At 37.6% G+C, this 15,113-nt stretch overlaps 1 protein-coding gene across 3 annotated transcripts; it reads left to right on the top strand.

The window, feature by feature from the left end:
• The first annotated feature begins 126 nt into the window (after positions 1-126).
• Positions 127-10,840, top strand: LOC127935335 (dual specificity protein kinase CLK2). Of its 3 annotated transcripts, none has more exons than XM_052533120.1 (13): positions 127-269; positions 2,015-2,208; positions 2,796-3,051; positions 3,895-3,985; positions 4,880-4,946; positions 5,352-5,468; positions 5,637-5,803; positions 7,540-7,634; positions 7,743-7,872; positions 8,920-9,002; positions 9,340-9,419; positions 9,536-9,626; positions 9,891-10,840. In XM_052533120.1, exons 2-13 carry the CDS (start codon positions 2,015-2,017, stop codon positions 10,080-10,082), a joined length of 1,563 nt encoding a protein of 520 aa, XP_052389080.1. In that variant the 5' UTR covers positions 127-269; the 3' UTR covers positions 10,083-10,840. The 3 variants fall into 3 exon arrangements, with proteins under 3 accessions (XP_052389080.1, XP_052389079.1, XP_052389081.1); XM_052533119.1 differs by having other exon boundaries at positions 3,892-3,985; XM_052533121.1 differs by lacking the exons at positions 127-269; positions 2,015-2,208; positions 3,895-3,985 and having other exon boundaries at positions 2,920-3,051.
• The last annotated feature ends 4,273 nt before the right edge of the window (positions 10,841-15,113 follow it).

The following is a 15,113-nucleotide window of genomic DNA, read 5'->3' as shown; positions in this document are numbered from 1 at the left end:
TTAAATTTTTTTTTGTTTTGTTTTCTTTTTGTGAGGACATTGTGGTTACTGTTACTTGGTTACTGCACTTTTTGGGGATCATCATCACGGAATAAATAAATATTGCGTTGTTTACGTCGGATGTGCAAATAGCACGCGCGCGTATATAGACGGTTGGAGGAGGGACCGGATGTTGTTTTTTCTTCATTGGGCCCGAGTAAGAAAATCGGAGGCGAAGCGTCAACACGGATTTTCTTTGGGATAAACGGACAGGGCTGGCTGCTAAGACGGTGATTACAAAACATATTTTTTACTGTCTAACACTTTTGGCCCCAATCAGAGCCGAATTACCCACGAACGAGCATCTGAGAAATGGCCCGTTGAAGATTAGAAGATCTCAAAATGGCCGTCGACGCGAAGAGCTGCTAGTCAGCTAGAAAAATATTATATTTATCTGTTGTTCTCAAACGTTACGATGCCATGTAATTGATCGACATTGCTGCAAATTTTATAAAAATAGACGACTAATAAATTGATTCCCTGCTGTTACAATGTAAAATAAATCGTGATGAAAAACAACTTAAGCTAACGTTAGTTGGTTAACATATCCATTCGTTTCTGAGAAAATGTCGTTTTTTGTAACCAAACCGTAATAAATCTGCTCACGTTCATTACTACCGTTCATTTCGAGGTTCTTGGTATTTCCTTAACGTTACTTGTTACACATCTCGGTCTGCGTCTTCTCTAAATATAGAAGTTGTCTCGAATAACTGGGTCTTGATATATTTAGAGGCATGATTTATTCATTATAGACCAGTTTAGGACCAGCACAAACCAGCTCAAAATAGCATCCCAGCTTCAAATCATCCCTAATTTTTTTTTTCATCCCTAATTTTTTTTTTCAATATACACTTCGATGCATCTTTCGATGCAGATCGCAGTGGCCCATTATTCAGTATTGCTTAACACTAACGTGTATCAACCGTACAATAGAAAATAACGTGGCAAATTTGATTAATTAAAATCTCAGATTTACCCATGTTAAATTAACGTCTCATTCTGTCTGTCCTTCAGGTGATTTAAGATCTGTTCTAGACCTGCCTCTATAAACTGCCCACATATGGGATTTTTAAAGTATTTTTTAAACACTCTTGTCCCTGGGTAAATAATAGTGTAAAAACCTAAGATGGTTGTTTGCTTTTTCCTCTTTATACTCATTATTGATTAGATTATATGTCTGAATTATAGAAATTTTCCAGCATGTGAAAAGCTTACTATCTTAACTATTATTTATTTTAATTTTTTAGAAGAAAATAATACAAAATAGTAGTTCTGCTCACCCCCTCTATTTTTGTGTGTGTGTGTGTGTGTGTGTGTATGAGCATAACTAGTCTGTGACTTTATAAATGTGTGTCAGGGTTCCCTACTTAAACAGAATATTGTTAAAATGTGTTTTGTGTTCTTGTCTTGCTTAAAATATGCTGTTTAAATATTCATGTAGTTCAGCTTTTACTTTTAAGATATTCCGATGTCCATTAAAAAAAAAAGAAAAAAAAAGTGTGTGTATATAAATCAATTTTCTGCGTATTTATCATCATATATGATAAATAGAGAATCGGCTTAAAACACATCTCTTCCATCTTTATTTGACCCTCTAACTTTAACACTCACTATTCTAATTCTATTCTTTAAAAAAATCTAACTACCTCTCTAATCTTTTTGTATTCTATTTTCTTTTCATTTACTATGCAATTGTATATGTATGTGTGTGTGTATGTGTAAAGACCTCTAACTAGCTTGCTCTATTCTTTTATTTTTTTATTCTATCTGTTTTCTTTTTATTTATTATATTAGTTAAAATCCCATGCTACGTGTACTGTGTTAACCTAACTGAGACTTGTTATAGCACTTATATATCATTGCTCTTTTTGTTGTTTTTGATTGCTTCCACTGTCTTCATCTGTAAGTCGCTTTGGATAAAAGCGTCTGCTAAATGAATAAATGTAAATGTAAATATATGTTGTATCTTGTGCAGATGCCACACTCCAGACGGTACCCGTCCTCGGAGAGGGCCAGCCACTGCAGCTACCAAGATCGTTATCGGGAGCGGGACAGAGATCGAGGAAGAAGACCTCGGCATCGCCGCTCACCGACGTTCTCTTCCAGCAGTGAACGGGAGAGGAGGGGGAGAGGACACAGACAGAATCCCGGCTATGCCCGATCCAGGAGGTATGATCATGTCCTGGAAGCATTGACCAAACTTTCATGCTTTACCAATGCTTGATGCCTTACACTGCTCAAAAAACACAAGCTGATAGCAGTTGTTTTTAAGGGAAATTTATTGCAATAGTAATATTTACTTTTTTGCATACTCCGTAATAATAACGATAATAAGCTTGGTTTTTAATATACATATTAGGTAAGAGAGACTGTTATTTTTTATTATTAATCACTTTTTTCCCCCCAAATAAATTGCTATTTGATTAACACATGGTGCATTTATTGTATTAAGTAGTTCTGCATGAGATGAAGTCTCTTTTTGGATTTCTCAGAAATCATTTTTCAGATGTGACTATTCTCAATATATATATATATATATATATGCAACATTCACCACTGACTTTATTTGCAATCAAAATGGTGAATGTTTAAACCTGAAAACATGATAAAGTCCTTATTATTTTGCAAAGGCAGCTCTAATATATTTAGTTATAACTTAAGGAATATTGATTAAAAAACAGCAAGTAGCCTATGCAGTGATTACCGAAATCATTCTGTGATTCTGTAGTGTTAAATGGCACTTCTCTTCTCTTCAGCTACGACAACCGCTCTTTAGACCGCAGGCCTTACGACAGACACTACGGCGAGAGCTATCGGCGCCTGGACCACAGCCGCGAGCGGGACAGGGAGCACAGGACGCCGAGCAACTACTACTCCCGCGACACCTCGCCCAGCTACGACTACCGCCGGGGCCGCGATCGGGACCATGAGGACTCTTACCGGAGGAAAGGCAGCAGGCGTAAGCACAAACGAAGGCGGCGTAGAACCAGGTCCTATAGCCCATCGTCCTCGGTGAGTACTTCAATACCCAAGCCTGCTCTTTCCCTCCCCCAATTCCTTTCTCCCATCTCTACCTCTCCACGCTCCTTCCTTTCTTTCTTTCTCCATAACGCTTCTCTTTTCCACAGCCCCAGGATTTGGTAAGTATGAACTCCTTTGTTTTATGTTCTTCTTTTGGTTGACGTTTTGTCTTTTTTTAATAGTGATAGTCCAAGTGTTGGCTTTCAGTGTTAATAATCAAATTAGCCCCATCTGTAGCATTATAGTGAGGCTCTAGTAGTAAATAGGTTTGTTGGGAGTGCCTCCATAATTAATATCTGATATCCATTCTTTATCTTGTTCTGTCTACTCACCTATATAACTCTTTCACACAATTCAGATGTTTTTAAAATGAAAGCAAATAAAGTTATTTAATAATTTCAGCTCTTTTTAATTTGATTTCCAGTCTTCCAGTAGAGCAATCTTTTGCTTTGGAGATGTAATAGCTGTGAGTTAGCAATGCCTTTACTCATGTGCACTTCTATGAGTAAATGTTGATGCAGGTTGCTTTTTGTGACTTTTTGTCAGGGTTGCTAGGCAGAGGGATGAGGGGGTGTATGAAAGCAAGCAAGAAGGGAGGGGTAAAATGTTATCTTTGACTTGATCCCTTGCACTATATCCCTATCGTTATATATATCTCCTCACGTGGTGTCAAACGAATCGCCCCATGACCACCAAACCTACCTACAACAACTTCAACACTGCTCATCTTCGACGCCGTGGCTACGGCTGCCCCCCTCCACTCACCCCGCTCCACCCACCTCCCCTCCTCCCTCTGCGACCTCTGACCTGTGACCCTGGCTGGGGCCGAAGCAGCGGAGTGACAGCGGGACACAGGCGCTGTGTGTGAGGGACGACGAGGAGGGTCACCTGATCTGTCGGAGTGGCGACGTCCTGCAAGAGAGATGTACACACTGCCACTACTACTACTCCTCTACTCCTATATCGTAACCTTTCTCCCTATCAGTACCAGCACACAGCAGACACACACAGGGGAGGGCAGGAGGTCATGATCATGATGTTGGTGGTGATGATACTGCCTTAGAATGTTCTCCCCTTTTGCCGGAACAGGCAAGGGGGAAGGCATGTCCAACATGTCTTTTAGTAGCTCCTTTATTTATTATTTTCAATGGGGTTGGGCTGTTTGTGTTGCTGTGTGAAAGAATTATGCTCCTTTTTTTTAATTCTTGACTGCCAGCTTCCCAGATTTAGCTTTTCCACGTCTCCATAATGTGCGTTTTATTCTGGTCTTGCTGCAGCATTTAGCTGCATCAAGATTCACATCGCGCCTACATCGTATGCTGTCGATCAATCATGTGATTGCTCTGTGACATTCGCACTATTTCCCGAGTGACTATGCGTGTCATATTTCATAAAAGATACAGTAATTTGTAGTTTTCCAATTGACTTAAAGCAATCCCGTAGTTTTAAAATAATTTAGTTAAACTTTATCTAATTAAGGCCACTTGAATGTCTACGTCGGGCAATTATTTTTCCTTTTTTTATTAGAAATGCAGATTTAATTAAATTGAATTAGAATTATTTAATTAGATTTGAAATTAATTTAGAATTTTCTTTCTCTTGGAAAAACTGTTTACTTTATTCCTTTCGAATGTGTGCATATTGACACTTGTCCGTTTTTATTTTTTTTAAGGTTAACCCAAATAAATAGTCAGTTATTGTTACAAATGTGATTCTAGGAAGCTTGTTTAGGATTTGTCTTTAAATGTGCTGTCTAATTGCTCTCTTTACATCTCCCCTCCCCTTTCTCTACGTCTTTCTCCCTCTATTTGTCTCTTAGATGAGATTGTCAGCACTTTGGGTGAGGGCACATTCGGGAGGGTGATGCGGTGTATTGATCATCGCAGGTGAGCATCATCTCTTAGCAATCAATCAGTTGCTTTATTACAAAACCAGCATGCCAGGGTGTGAACTTCAAATGAAAAGTGTTGCTTGGCTGTTAAAATGTCTGTGTAGCTGTTAGGCTGGGAAATATTTGCTCTTGGGGCCAGGAAATGTAGTGTGTGAATATTATAGGCAGCAAGAAAAGCAAGGGCTTGTAGGCTTATGTTTCCTTTAAGAACACGTTCAGCAAAATAAGTACCATCTCTTCCCAGTGCTTTTATTGCTCTATAGTGAGCATTTGATAACCAGTTTTACTTGTCTCTTTACAACAAACAAGACTTCTGTTTACTGCGGTCCCATCAAAGTAGTTCATTTCAACTACTACTTCCACAAGACTGAAAATGTGTATGCTCTTCTGCTTGGTTAAGGGGTGGAGCACATATTGCTCTGAAGATCATCAAAAATGTGGAGAAGTACAAAGAGGCTGCCAGGCTGGAGATCAACGTACTGGAGCGAATCAATGAGAAGGATCCTGAGAATAAGAAGTGAGTTTGGATCACAGTCTTTTCAAAATTAACAGAAATTCAGCATGTTTGGATTAATTGTACATGCAGTACTTAAATTATAGAGCATCTACATGCAGTCTTAACAAAAACCACTGTATTGATAACTTAAACAATATTGTCTTCTTTTCTGTGTTTCTCGATTCTTAGTCTGTGTGTGCAGATGTTTGACTGGTTCGACTATCATGGCCATATGTGTATCAGTTTTGAGCTGTTGGCTCTCAGCACTTTTGATTTCCTCAAAGAAAACAATTACCTGCCGTACTCCATTAGCCAAGTGCGTCATATGGCCTACCAGATCTGCTTAGCTGTCAAGTGTAAGTAAACGCACTTTTCAAAAATCATATTGAAGTTGGAATGAGAGTTTTTCACAGATAATGCAGATGTTGCATAGGGCTGTCGCGGTTAAGAAATTTGCCCTGCGGTTATTATGGGTGGCTCAATAGCGCGACATGCGGTATTACCGCCGTTTTTTTTTTTTTTACATGTCTAATTTATCCTGATTTTGCTGCATACAAAGCTCTATCGTTGAGTTTTTATTGCTGCTTTTTTAACTGACAGAGAGAGACATTTGAAAACATTTTTGTTTGTTGTTAAATGCCAAACGGCAACAAGAACAGGCGTTTTCCAAAAAAATTTTTAAGAAATCAAAGAGTTCTAACATGTATTGCACATATTTGCGCGCGACTGTGGATGGCAGTGGAAATCTAGACTGATTATCGTGCCACCACTGGCTCACCAGGACAGTGGATTCGCGAGGAGTAGATGCACTCCTCAAGCAGAAAACGTGTGAGCATGTTATCTGCTCAAGCTCTCTTGGGTATGGGCACTGACGCGGAGGTTGTCCGTGACTTCAGCAGGTATGGTTGTTACTTTCACGGCTGTATTTTACAGATTTCGCAAAGGCTTCAGCTACTCCTAACTGTCGGCCGGTCTCAGCTGTTCTTTTTGATGTTGCTCCACGACCTCATGCTTGAGGGGACAGCTGCGCTGGATGACGGGACAATCTAAAACGCTTACCGTGAACAACACTTAACATGGCTTAATGTGCTAAGACAGTGATATTAACAGACCAAACTCACAAAAAAAATCATACTAATAAAGTATATTATCTATAAAAAAAAATTTGATGAGCCCTGAATATGAATGCAACTCATTTAATAACACGTTAAGCCTTTTCCTCCCATAGAAAACAGTTATAAGAAAACGCTTAATGTGGCTTAATGTACTAAGACAGTGATTTTTAAAAACCAAGCTCACTAAACATTATAATAAAGTATACGATGTACCAAAAAAAAAAAAAAAAAAAAAAACAGATGATCCCTGAATATGAATGCAAGTCGTTTAATAACACGTTAAGCCTTATGATGGTTTTCTATGAGAGGAAAAGGCTTAACTTGTTATTAAACGTGCTGAATTCATATTAAGGGATCATCTGATTTTTTATAGATACTTTATTAGTATGATGTTTAGTGAGTTTGGTCTGTTAATATCACTGTATTGGTACATTAAACCATGATGACCTCAAATTAGATGTATTGCTGCATCACAGGAACCTTTTTTGCAGCAAATTTTGCGTATCGGCTCATCTATATTCGCTGGCTCGCCCTTTTCATTGGCTTGAAAGCCAAAATGTTCCCAAACTGGCGACGTAACATTAGGTTTTGGGACGAGATCGAGCACCTCCCATCGTTTTAGCCGGCCTATTCAAAACAAACGAAGCTCCATACAGCTACAACGGCTCGCGAGAAAATTACAGTCGTAGCCATATTGTATCATTAATTTATTTAACATTGAATGCACAGTGACAAATTGAAAAAAAAACAAGAAGGCTACAGCCTCATAAAAAAAAAAAACTGAACACTGCGGTTGCCGCGTTTTCTGCAGTTGCTATCTTTCCTCTGCGGTTTGCTTGTGAATAGCGCGGTATTGCAATATTGCGGTTATCGCGACAGCCCTAATGTTGCACTCCATTTGGCATGCATTAAAGGACCAGTCCTGTATAATATTATTTGTAAATATGCCGATTTGGTCTGTTTCTCCTTATTTGCAGTTTTGCATGAAAACAAATTGACCCACACAGACCTGAAACCAGAAAACATCCTGTTTGTCAACTCTGACTTCACAATCACATACAATGTGGAGAAGGTGAGGAGTTTCATTAGCTTTAAACCAAACTAATATTTTTCTGTAAGTTGACATCGTGTATCAAAATCCCCATTAGCTGACCACTAATAAAGATCCTCTCTTTGGTAGAAGCGAGATGAGCGTACTGTGAAGAACACGGCAGTGAGGGTGGTGGATTTTGGCAGCGCTACATTTGACCATGAGCACCACAGCACCATTGTTTCAACCAGGCACTACAGAGCACCTGAAGTTATTCTAGGTAAGGATGATGATGCCAGGTGGCTGTCCAAACATGTTGTTTGAGCAATACACAGCGTCCTGGACATAAATTTGAATTCTAATCACTGGTGGTGTTAGCATATACATGACAAGACTAGAATGAGTTAATCACTGCAGCAACGCAGATTAGCTTCTTCCTTTCCACCACGAAGAATTTAATTAGAGCCAGCTAGAGACCACGGTGACTTCAGCAGACTGCAGGGAATTGTCCAACGTAAGACTGGTTGCCATGAAAGCTGACACCCATCCTTAATCTCTTCTGAAATAATCTGTTATGAAGTATGTTGCTTTGCTGTCAATATAAATGAGTTAGTAGAGGGTGATCTTATTTATATGTGCACTACCTTTAAATATATTGGGGTCGGTAAGATTTAAAAAAATGGTCTCTTATGTTCGCCAAGGCGGCATTTATTTAAATTGTGAAAATTAGAATTTATAATGGCTGTTTTCTGTTTTAATTTATTTTAAGATTCATGTTATTTCTGTAATCACTGAGCTGAACTTTCAGCATCATTGCTCCAGTCTTCAGTGTCACATGATCCTTCAGAAATCATCCTAATATGCTGATTTGTTTCTTATGAAACATTACTTAGTTAAAATCAGTGGTGCTGCTTTAGTTTTGTTTATTGGAAAAAAATGATTTTTTTACCAAATTCTTTGAATAGAAAGTTTTTCTTTTCTTTTTTGTAATTATTTGAAATAAATATTTTGTGGCAAATGCCTCTACTGTCACTTTTGATCAATTTAATGTGTCCTTGCTTAATAGAAGTATTCATTTCTTTAAAACAAACAAACAAAAAAAATGTACTGACCTCAAACATATTCAGTGGTAATGTATTTGAATAATTCACCTACAATCATTGCAGAGAATTATACTTGAGATGAGATTTTAGCAGTTTTCGAGCTGAACAGTGTGCACACTTGCTGCTGACTGAATGTACTGTACACAAGTTTGATGCAGTAACATGATGCCACCATTCAATGACTCTATAACTCAATGTTATACCAAATGTTTATTTTCTTGTAGAATTGGGCTGGAGTCAGCCGTGTGATGTGTGGAGTATAGGCAGTATCATCTTTGAGTACTACCTCGGCTTCACTCTTTTCCAGGTACAAAACCTAGCCTAACTACTTCCTTTTCCCCCCCACCTTTCTGAGTCATGACAGCAGGTCCACACAGTCTACCTCTCTTATTTATGTTCACTAAGCAGCTTAAGATCAGGTAGACTCTAAGGGTCACATGTGTCCACGTACGCACACTAAAGCCAAACACCTGTTATTAACCCTTTGACCTCAGATGCGCTGACTAATGTTCTCTCTTCCTCAAGCACGCACAGATTTCTGTATAGGAACATGTCATACCTGTATTGTAAAACCCACCAAAAATGTGCGAAGAATCGAAATATGCAGTGCTCATCGATCTGAATTTTCTTTTTCGATGTCTCAGACTCATGATAATCGGGAGCATTTAGCCATGATGGAGAGAATTTTGGGCCCTGTTCCATCCCGTATGACTCGTAAGACTAGGTAAGTGGTTGATGCTAGTAACTGTCAGTTTTCTGAAAAAGCATAGATTACATGTCATTCATTCTTGCATGCACAGCAGTTTGTGCTACGAAAATGATCCTTTCTCCATCCCATAGGAAACAGAAATACTTTTATCGTGGACGTCTGGACTGGGACGAGAACTCTTCAGCAGGACGATACGTCAGAGAAAACTGCAAACCTTTACGGGTAAGTAACAGACTTCATATTTAAGTCTTCTGATTCAACCTTTGCCTCCCTTTTTTTTTTTTTTATATAAATTTTTTTTACATGTATACAATTTTGTGCAATAAAAAAAAAAAGTAAAACTACAGACTTTATTAACTTTATTACTCAAGTTTTGATTTATATACATTACCTTATTTGGCCTGGAAAGCAAATGTAATCGTGTATAGTGGATCTAAATTTGTTTTAGAATTAAGTTAATGTTCTCATCTTTCTTGTCTCTCTCAGAGATATCTTCTGTCTGAAGCTGAAGAGCATCACCAGCTCTTCGATCTAATCGAGGCCATGCTGGAGTACGAGCCGGCGAAGCGTCTCACTCTGGCTGCAGCCCTGAGACATCCTTTCTTTCAGAGCACCATCAGCAGCGCCGACCAGAGCTCCGGCAAGAGCTGGGAGGGCAACCGCGACATCAGTCGGTGACGCTGACATTTGTCTTCAACCAACATCTCTCTCTGTCTTACGCCAAAAAAAAAAAAAACCTGAGGACTCACATGCCAAGAAAGATACCATGGAGCTGAACTGACATGGCATGAAGTTTTATAGTGTTAGAGAAGCAGAAGCATATGATTTCTCAGTCATCTTCCCATGATGTGAGGACCGCTCTGTGTGCAGCGGGACAATGTGAGGAACTTGGCACTCCTAGTAGACCCTGCAGCTTGTACGCGATTGATTGGACATTTGGAGGGTTTTTGAATAAATGTGCCCTTCAAGTTCAGTTCTTCCAGCCAGTTGTGGCTAATGGTATTGTTGGACAGCCATAAACAGGGAAAAATTAATTTGTTGGGGGGGAAGCATTAACGTTACACTCCATTTGAGAAAATAACTGACAAAACAAGCATCACTGTTACAATATAGTTATTTTTGGGCAAATCCGTTTAGTGCATTTTAGCTCTTAGCTGATAATCGCAGATGCATTATAACACACACCGTTTGCATTCAGTTCAATTCAAACCATGTATCAGAGCAGCAGTGTTCTGGTGATTGTGTCACTCAGCACACGTTTACAGTATTTATTTAGTTATCCGGATGTCTCATTTTGTGTCTTTGTATGGATTTGACTGTACAAATTTGTAAATACGAATAAATATGTTATGACTATTGAATAAAAGGCCTATCTGTTTGCTTGCTGTGAATGTGTTTTCACAGTGGCTCTCCAGGCAAAATGTTTTTACAATCAACGTTCTTGTAATGTCGTTTCTATATGGACTCTGTGTGCAGATGATATTCTGAATTAAACTTTTGCCACTTGATTGGGAGTTAGTGCAGTGCTTTAGCTTGAGTTGAATGCTGTGAAACTCTTGTCTTCTGCACTTTATCGTCCTTAGGCTTTACAACTCTGTTACAGAAAACAGAGAATTTGCAGTTTTCTGTGGCCCTTAAGCACATCCCTCTGGTTTATTTTGATGCCCTTTGCATTTAAATGAATAGTTTACCCAAAAGTGAAAATTTACCCCCAGTTTTGGATAAATGTAGCATTACATCTCGGATGGCCTGAAGGGGAATACATTTTCAGCAAACTTCCATCATTCCTTAAGACTAATTGTAAAGACATTGCAATGATGCAACAATTGCAAAGATTCTAAAAATATGAAAACATAAACATGTCAAGTGCAAAGATATGATGGATGATGAAAGGATTAAAGATTCCAGAGATGTATTAAGAGAGCCTTTTGTTTTTGTTGGCCCTCTTTTCCTCATTCATGGCCAAAGGATTTAAAGAGCACGGCTTAGTGTGTAGACAATCATAGTAAAGCTCTTTTACAAGCACCTTTTCTCTGACCAGCCATTAAGCTTTATTTAGAAAGAATCACTGTCTGTAGCCGACGTAATCTAATACAGTCATTTAGTCATTCCACACCTATTGTCAAATGAAAAACATGAAAACAGTATTTGCTTAAAAAAAAAAAACGTAACCACAATTCCCCCTTATGAACAGCAACAATGTTCACAATATAATATTTCATGGATAAAATTTGCCATGTGATGGACAAAGTGTTTATATTAGAGTTTCTTTGGCCCGATAAGCTAACATGTATTAGTAGAAAATAAAATGTTTTCATGAATCATTTTGAGTTACTGAAGAAATGACTGTAATGTCAAATTGTGAATGAACTGGAAACGGGTTGTTTGAGGCTAAATGTAACAGCTGTTGAGGTTAAAAATGACTTTGTCACGTCATTGGTTCACCGCTAACTTGATTCACATGTTCTTCTCATGTTTGTAAAGCTCCTCAATCTGTTTTCCCTCCCATCTGCTGGGAGGAAAGATCTTACCCTTAATCTGTTAAGATCAATAATCACAACAGATATCTCTTCAACTGTTTAGGTTATTGTAAGTATAAAGAAAGACAGGTTGCCAAATTTTACTAAAATATAGATTTTTACACGTAGTTATAAATGAACTGATATTAGCTGCACCATGTCAGTGGTTACTTGTCTCTCACACATGACTGTGAAGCTCCCATCATCACTAATGTGATTAGGCATAATCAATTACGTCATTTGGGAATTAGCTGGGACAGAGACAGGGAGGGAGCTGGCTTTAAAAACATGGAGCTCAACAAGACTGCTGGAAAGCTAGCAGATAGTGCCTGAGTTTGGATCAATGATGTGCGTCTGAAGAATTCAACAGATATCAGGTAGGTCAGACCTTTAAACTAAATGTTTTTCTTTTTTTATTATCTACATGAAGAACTTGAGATTACATGTTATTTTATTCTATCTACTTTGCTTACAATACACAACTAAATGAGTGATTATCCAACGTGATAAATTATTTTAGTTCAGTTATCTAGATTTATTATATTAAATATCTATTAGTTCAGTACATTCAACATAAGGATGCATTTATTTATTTGTAAATTATAAGTAGATACGTGATATGTGTAGATATGTGACTAAGACAGATTTGCTTTTGAAAGACGTCTCTTATGTGCACCAACGATTTTAATAAATACTGTATTACAGTAAAAAGTAATATTGTGCATTTCTTTTATATACTGTAAACTTAAAATTCCATTTTTTTATTTTGATATTTAAAAAATTTAATCATCATCATACACAGAATATACATACAAAGAGACATAGTACATGTAAGCTTGCATATATTGACATTTTTATATGTATGTGTGTTTTTTTATTATTGTCTACTATAAATTGATTGGTATGTTTTTTTCTTCTTCTAGGTTTTAATGCAGCCTGTACTTCCATTTATTTATTCGACTTTGACGTATGAAACTGGAGAAGCTGGAATACACTTCCTCTTTTGAATTACAATAGGCTGCACTTTGAGAATTTGAGAAAGACTCAAGTTCATAAACACGCTAAAGGAGAGATGAATTCCGTGGTGAAGAAATCCCTGGGAGCTCCCTTCCGACAGCTGAGCAGCTGCGTGAGCGGGGACAAGGACGGGTTCAACCGGAAGGGCAAAACCGTCCGCCGGAAGAGCGCCCCCTGCTGCTACAGTCAGACAGCATACGACTCATCCTGGTTAAGGACTTACCAAGCAGAACTGCACAGGGAAAGGTAACAAATACGCTTATAAAATGATTAGACGCTTATTATCTGATCTTTATTGCATAATTTATAATGTAATTGTATTTTGTCTGAGCAGGAGACTGAGGCAAGTCAAATTTGCGCAGAAGAATGCAGAAAAAAACGCAATTAGGGCACATTATAGAAGCCCTCACCGCTTCACAAAGGTATGTTTGTGCTATTTTTCATCACCTTGAAAATATTCGTTAAAAAAAAAAAACAGAATATAGTAGTTAACTTGTGTGTACATTTTGCAGGCACCTGTACAGAGGGCAAAGTTAAAAAGCAAGACCCCCACCAAAAGTGACAACTCTCTGTTTGGTGCCTTCCAAGGACTCAGTCTCAGAATGAATGGAGCACAAGCCTCCATGACACCATCAAATGCAGATCCATGTAAAATCATGTGACCACAGAGAAGAAACCATTTCAAATGACCGTAATGATGGGACCTCTGACTGTTATCCAGGTCATTTCCTGGTTACCAAAAGGAACTTCCTCTGTTGCTGCTAATATCTCAGTTCAATATCTGAGGTGAATTATGAATTATCTACAGATGCTGCATTCCAGGAAAATAATCGGAGTATGATATATCATGATTATGATAAGTCGTGAGACCTCAATGAAAATCAGGATATAATAAAGTTTATATATATTTAATATTGTCCACTTTAAACCACTAACTAAAATCTGAAAATAAATCTGAATGGTAAATTAGAGTTTTCACTGGGGTCTCAGACTTATAGTACAGTCGGCTATGTGTGGTTTATTTATTTTCTCCATATTTCTGTACCTCTTTTGTATTTTCCTTTTGAACTCTAAAGTTCAGTGAGGTTGTACAGTAACTTTAAACTCATTTGTTTCTCAGATGCCTCAAATTATATAAGTACTGGTAAACGACTGAACCAATTTATGACTGCTTATGTTTCTGGCTTTCTTTTGCATTTAAATAGTTCTAATAAAGATGATCTTCATTTAATCATTTTGCAGATAATTTGACCTGAATTTTTCATTTTTCAAGTTCTGTATGTGAACAAAACTAACAAACAATCGACCCTGGTGCTGTATTTACGCAAGGCAGTTAAGTACACTTTGGATAAACACTTCAGGACATGACCGAGAACATGTTCCCCACCTCTTTAGAAAGCATGTGTACAGCAAAGACCATGTCTTTAATTATTTCCTCATGTTTTCCGAAGGTAAAGCATCTCACTAATGCTCAGTCTCAGGAACATGATACTCAGCACTTTACAGGATTGACAGTCGTCGAAACAAGATACCATACGTTGAAGTCACTGAATTTAAAGATGCCCATATGTGAGCAATGATAGGCCAAGAATAAACAACGCTGGGGCTAGTTATCACACTTTTTATTGGGTATTTAATTTTTTTTTTTTTAACTTTTTAAAGAAAATTATTTTTTTAGACGTAATACCTTAGTCTTGGATACAAAAAAAAAACGTTTCCACAATTTTTTCACAAACAAGATACTGATCATTTACTTTCCTTTAATGAACCCATACTATCACACATAATCACACTGTATGGGGTAATAGTCACAATTGAATCCTGCAGTTTTGACGCTGAGAAAAAAGAAAATTATCTTATAGATATTTAAATAGGTAGGCCAAATAGCTTTCAGCTAATTTTAAACAGTAAAACAATTAATGAAAATTAATTAATGGAAAAGGTAACATGCAAAAACATTCAACCATTGTTTGGGATAAAAGACCATTACGAGTAATTAATTAAAAAAATTAGCCTACTACAACACACGTGACAATTTGCCCCAATAAAAATGTGCTGCGACCTGATATTAATGCTTTTTTATTTTTTTTTACATTTCCGTTTAATGTCCCTAAAGCTATAGCAAAAGTATCATATTAAAATTTATTTGGAGTACAGAATTCACAAAAGTATT

The sequence above is a fragment of the Carassius gibelio genome, chromosome A19, assembly GCF_023724105.1.
Source record: "Carassius gibelio isolate Cgi1373 ecotype wild population from Czech Republic chromosome A19, carGib1.2-hapl.c, whole genome shotgun sequence".
Classification (NCBI taxonomy): domain Eukaryota; kingdom Metazoa; phylum Chordata; class Actinopteri; order Cypriniformes; family Cyprinidae; genus Carassius; species Carassius gibelio.
This window is presented reverse-complemented; position numbering and strand designations above follow the sequence as displayed.